The sequence below is a fragment of the Puntigrus tetrazona genome, chromosome 12 (assembly GCF_018831695.1).
Source record: "Puntigrus tetrazona isolate hp1 chromosome 12, ASM1883169v1, whole genome shotgun sequence".
NCBI classification, from domain to species: Eukaryota; Metazoa; Chordata; class Actinopteri; order Cypriniformes; family Cyprinidae; genus Puntigrus; species Puntigrus tetrazona.
Genome location: NC_056710.1, coordinates 4405259 through 4411203, shown reverse-complemented (window position 1 = coordinate 4411203; position 5945 = coordinate 4405259). Strand labels below are relative to the sequence as shown.

General features: G+C 36.8%; 1 protein-coding gene across 1 annotated transcript in view; it reads right to left on the bottom strand.

Moving 5' to 3' along the window:
* Positions 1-2798: 2798 nt before the first annotated feature.
* The window catches only part of LOC122355090 (transcription factor COE3-like), an 8810-nt gene continuing 5663 nt past the window's right edge, over positions 2799-5945 (bottom strand). Inside the window, exons 5-14 of the mRNA XM_043253080.1 lie at positions 5841-5914; positions 5612-5680; positions 5162-5243; positions 4840-4957; positions 4462-4595; positions 4039-4165; positions 3770-3858; positions 3570-3635; positions 3315-3468; positions 2799-3240 (exon numbers count right to left, since the gene is read on the bottom strand). Of these exons, the coding sequence (XP_043109015.1) occupies positions 2888-3240; positions 3315-3468; positions 3570-3635; positions 3770-3858; positions 4039-4165; positions 4462-4595; positions 4840-4957; positions 5162-5243; positions 5612-5680; positions 5841-5914 (1266 nt within the window). The 3' untranslated portion in view covers positions 2799-2887. The remainder of the gene's footprint in view (positions 3241-3314; positions 3469-3569; positions 3636-3769; positions 3859-4038; positions 4166-4461; positions 4596-4839; positions 4958-5161; positions 5244-5611; positions 5681-5840; positions 5915-5945) is intronic.

Sequence of the window (5945 nt, the reverse complement as noted above, 5' to 3'; positions counted from 1 at the left end):
ATTATAGCATTTATATACTCACTGATTTAATAATGGTTTAGTCAGGTGTAATATATTAGTCAATTACATAACATTATATTGTAAATTACAATATATATTTTTCATTATTGTTTAGTCTTTTGACTGTCTAGTTTCCGGAACGGTTTGTCTTCATGAATAAGAGATACAAATGAATGTTTATGGAAACCAAAACATAAGATGATGTTTTAAAGCAGTTTTGGTATAACAATACTTGTTGAACTAGTGTTCTTCAAAAGTCTGAGCATTGAAACATGCGCAACAAAGACTATTCAATAAATATCATCATCACTTCCGTCTCTTGCTTCAGCGGTTCACTGGCTTTTGTCTCAGTCAACTTCTTGGTCGATAGATGACTGTTAACAGAGTTTTGTGTATTTTGGGTACCAGACAAGGCCTCCCGTTAACATGGTTTTGGGTATTAGACTATTTTGCAGACAAGCTGTTCTGTTACCAGACAAAACTTAGATTTTCTGATGGGATCTAACGTCTGGGGCTGGATCTTAATTATCTGGCATGGAGGCATGATCTATCTATGCACAAGTTAATAATCACTAGAAATTGCTGCACATATAGTGAAACTGCGGTCCATCCTACCCATTCAAACTATGGTAACAAGTTCTGTCCTTGCCAAAAGAGTGGAAGTGAACTTTTGACCATAGTTGGCTAATGATTGTTTTGGGAAACGCACCCATGGTTGATACTAGAACATCCCGGTCATCTAATCAGAACTGAGGGATAAATCTATAAGAAATGTCAATTTTAGCCTGAATTCATCAATACCAATACAGTCAATTTTAGTTAGATGCTTCTACACCCTTGTGATTCCACTCTCGTTTTATTTGAGATATTATAGGGATAGAGGAAGGTCTACATTTTGGACAATAATGTTGATCCCGGAACATGTCTCACTTTACGAAATCACGGCGACAGTGTGGATTACACGACATGACTGGCTAATAATGCGTGACAGTTTGTGTCATGTTTGCGCGAGTTACCTTTCCTCTTTGTTTGTTCCCAGTTTGATATTAATGGTATGAACTCCCTTCTCGCAGCCGCTCAGCAGGATGTCTCCTACTGGCGAGCAGAGAGTCACATCCCGCAGAACACAAGAAGCGCTGTCAGACATCACAAACTGCACACAGCAAGCAAAGCGCTATCAAAAAGCTGTTAACGCATGCAATATATACTGAAGTCACGTGTGACAGAAAAAACTCGCACGCAAGCCGTAACACGTCATAGACCCGCACATGAACGCTCAAAATACTACTTTTTTACGCACAAGGAAAATTAACACCGACAGTTAATACAGGATCCTATTCATTTTATTGCAATTGTGAGCGTATTAACAAACTGAAAAATAACAGATATTACATACATGGTGGCAAGGAATAATGGACGCCAGGGACTTTTTTAATTTCTTCGGAACATGCCTGAGCATGTTGTTTAATTCTCTTCCTGCTTGGTAAATGATGTAAGGACAACCGACCAATCAGAGAACAGATTATTTGCGCTCAGCTCCGTGATTGGACAATTTCGCTCCCACGCTGCCCTTCTGCAAGCGGCGTATTATTATAACATATTTCATGTTGACTGATTTAGGTCGAGCAAATCTTGATAGCAGAAAAATTGTAATATACTTTATTAATACATTAATTCACACATTCATTAAGAGAATAGCTCCTAATTTTGTACTCTATTTCATAAATACAACTCTGAACAAAAGAAAAATCACACATTGGCACTGTTGGGAAGGGGTTTTCTGTGTATAGGTGACTGCGCAGCCTCCTCTCTCATACACAGGGAGGACTCACTCATGCGCTCAGATTTAGAGACACACTTCATGTTCAGCATTTGGTTTTATTTTTGATGCCTCCTTGTAGTAAAACTTGATCGTTTGAAAGAGAGCTAATATGAGAATTCAGTGAAGTATCTTATAACACACAAATAGAGCTGCCTCCCCTGCCATAAGAGCAATTCTCCACATAATTTAATGAGACATGAAGATACAGTCCGTGTATAACCTGGGCTAAAGTAAATCCTTGTTAGAAAAATAGAGTAAATGCATGGAGTAGCCAATCAGAACTCAGAAAAGATGACACACATAGTTATTTAATATTTATATTTAACCATAAATGCACTAATAACAGAGAGGTGCATATTTTAGACATTTAACAAAAAAGTTGCTTTATCACCAAACAAATATGATATGATAACATACTTTTTATTGTTTTTGTATTGCCTGTACTGAGAGAATCTTCAAAATGCAAGACAGACATTGCTATTCCCTAACTACAAAGATGTCCATGTGAGAGTGTGGCTGGTGTCATTAGTCCATGTAAGGCTGTAAAAGACAAACAGAATAGACACGAGTCTGTTGAATTTGCACACTCAGTACAGTACTGTCACAGAAGAGCAGACGAGAGGAGCTTGTGTGTAAACAAGTGCATGTCATGTGTCATTACCGTGCAGATGGGGACACCTGAAGCTTGTGCTGTTGAGGACTACAGCTTCAGAACTGGAGCAAATGCACTTTTTTGTTTCACTACAGACATGCATAAAATAAAAGGAAGGTTTAAAATAAACATCTATAAAATATGATTATAAATTTGTCTTTAGGATTAGTGTTAATAATTGATTACGATCATTATGCAATTTGACCATGATTCAGTTGGATAATATCTTGATGTATAATTATGTCGAAAAATAATGATTTTAATAACAGAAAATCACATTAACATTTTTTTTTTTTTGCAAGTATAATTGGGTTAATTATAAATGCTAATTAAATTCTGGGTTGTGCAGCATTCAGTATTTGAATGTGAGGAAATGCTATCAAAATTAATTAGAATTTAGCTAAATTCATAATTCAACTGTAAAAAAAACTTTTAATCGTGACTTTTTGGAAAAAAAACAAAAAATATTTCTCCAAGAATGCTTTGTTCTTACCGATGTATTGTTGAGTGTCCGCTGTGGGACCGTCTACGAATGGCTGTGTGGCCACAGAGAAGTTTGACACAGAAGTGCGTGCGTGTGTTTGTGTGTTCCCAGCTATTGACGAGTGTGTGTTTGACTGTGTGTGTCTTGGGATGTTAGAGTGAGAGTGTGAATGTGTGTGTGTGTTCATGCATGTATTGGTATTGTTGAATTCAGACTGCTGTGATGCGCTGCCTGCAATAAAGCCACTGTTTGAACTCCGACTGAAACCCACTGAAAGAGACACTAAGAGACATTCATCTATTATTACGCTGTTGTGGTGGATACGTACCATACGCAAATGCATTTATACAACATACCTCGTTCTACATCTGGTGAAATTTCTGTGGTTACGGGTAACTGTGCGTCAAAGGAGTTAACACCCATCATTCCGGGTGAATTTGTGTGGGATGGGTTTCGCGGGATGGCGTGGAGTACCTCTGCTATATCAGACGCACGCTTCAGAAACATTTCCTGTTATCAGACACATATAAATCCACACAAATTACATCATTTCCCGTTCTGGATTTCAGCAGCAAATGAGGATAGCAAGCCCGAGTAAATGTTATGTTGACCTGGTTGTTGTGAGGCATTCCATAAAACATCTCTAAGAGATCAGCTGCCCTCTTCAGTAAGACTTCCTGTCAATCAAAAATCTATTTTTATGTAATTGTATTTTGAAACAAGAATTGAGCGCAGACCAAATTCCATGTTTGGACAGTCAGATTTATTAGACATGCTATTGTATGACTGAACTTGGATGAAATCAACTCACTTTTGGTAGTCTTTCCACATCACCTGGATGATGAGGAAGCACTTTCTGCAGCCGCTGGAACCCATAGTCAATGGTTGGCTCATTTAAAGCTAAAAGTGAAACACTTTCCAAAGTTAAACTGTAATGTACCAGCCAGAAATTAACAAATTACATTGTCTGAGCTTCTAAAAAGGCATTACATAAGTGGAAAAAAATAAATGTTCTGCTTTTCAGGTATTCTTAAAAAACTACATGGTTACTGTAAACACTTCATACTTTGTAATTCTTACCAGTGTAAATAAAGCGTCCTGGAGGTCCCCTACAGAACTGCTTGGATTTGTAAAACAGTGTAACTTCTACAACCCCAGGAATGTGGCGAGGTGGAGTCTGCACACGAATCGCATTCGGTGTAATCACCTACAAAACATAGGAAGAAACCATCACCCTCTCAGGAAGCAGAAATCCACATTAACTTCACCATCACATACAGATCTCTTTCTGTGGAGAGAGTACATCACGCATATCACTAAATTTGAATCAAATTCACAGAAGTCATATATACCAGCAACAATGTTTTGCACACAATTTGCAAAGCTATGTGGGAACTCTGTGGTGAAGGATGTCCAAAAAATGAAGACGTGATACAAGGAAGCTAAAAATTGAACAAAGAAGTATTTATAGTCATTCAGGAAACAGATATTGAGATTACACACCTCACTCCAGACCACCACTGTCCCAAAAACCACTTGTAGACCATCAAAGAACCGATCTCCAATAACAATCACTGAGGCTCCACCTGATGTCCAACCTTCACTCGGACTGATGGCTTTGATGCAGGGGATCTCAGCTAAATGAACACACGAATATTAGCTCAATACAATGACTATTGCACTTCAGATATAGGCCTACAAAAACTACAGCAAATTCAAGCTAAAAGAACTCCCTTCTTCGACTGCATATTTGCACGCACATTATCATATGAACAAACTGTCAGTAACTACACTGATTTGAACTGTATAGTTAGTTGTGTGCGTTTGATTTTGAATTAAATCATTATGGAATTATTAGAAGCGTGTTTGAAATGACTGTACCATCAATCATCTCGAATCTTCTTGGTCTTCTGCCATGCTTTGAATTGTTATGCACAAATATATTATCCGAAATGGCTAGAATGTGGCCCTTTACAAAGACTGTGGTAGAGACCAGCACCTGCAAAGCATAGGATAGTTAAAATTTTAGTCAGAAAATGTTGGGATGACACAAAAGTAACAGTGTAGGCTACATTTATAGTTACATATATATTTAATTTCTAAAATGTAATTCAGTGCTGTAAGGGACAGTCTTTTCATTTAATATTACATGCTGAATAAACAGATCCATTATCAGACACATTATCAGACATTGTGTGTGTACCTGGAAACGACGAGTGTCTCGTGGGTTCCCTGCATTTTTCAGGCAATTTTGATTACATTTAAGAAAAAATTTCAGGAAGAACCTATGCAATACATAAAAAATCATGCAAAGATATGAAGGTATTTGTGCAGTCACTGAGAAAATGAAACCGACAATTGGAGAGATGAAAGAGTACAATCTGCTTTAAAGAAGACCAGTACCAGTTTATTTAAATAATATCTTTGCTAATAATAGCAATAAAGTTTTCCTTGTCTTCTTTTGTACTTAAACATAGTAGAGCGCATAGATTTCTTTATTCATTAACATTTAGCAGACTCTTCTATCCAAAGAGACTTATAACTGAGGACAATGGAAACAATCAAAATTATCAAAAGAGCGATGATATGCAAGTACTATAACGAGTCTCATTTATTCATTTATAATCTTACAGAAAGCAACTGATTGTCTTACCGATCAATAATGATGGGGTCTGATGGTGTTTCATTCCTGTTTCCACAACTTTTCTTATCACAACAACGGCTGAAAATTCACGCATATAGATTAACACAATTATCACTGCATCAACTGTAAAAATAAATAAATAAAAACGAAAAAGTAAAGTAGCAAATTATAATTACAGCAAATAAATACTAATTTGTACAACTATTGTATAAATGTTTGCATGAGTTAAGTGTGTTACCTGCACATTATCTCATGAGTGAGAAGAACACGACACATTTCAGGGTTTTTATCTTGACCTTCGAACACAATTGCCTGAAAGAGTCATAGAAGAAAAAAAAAATAT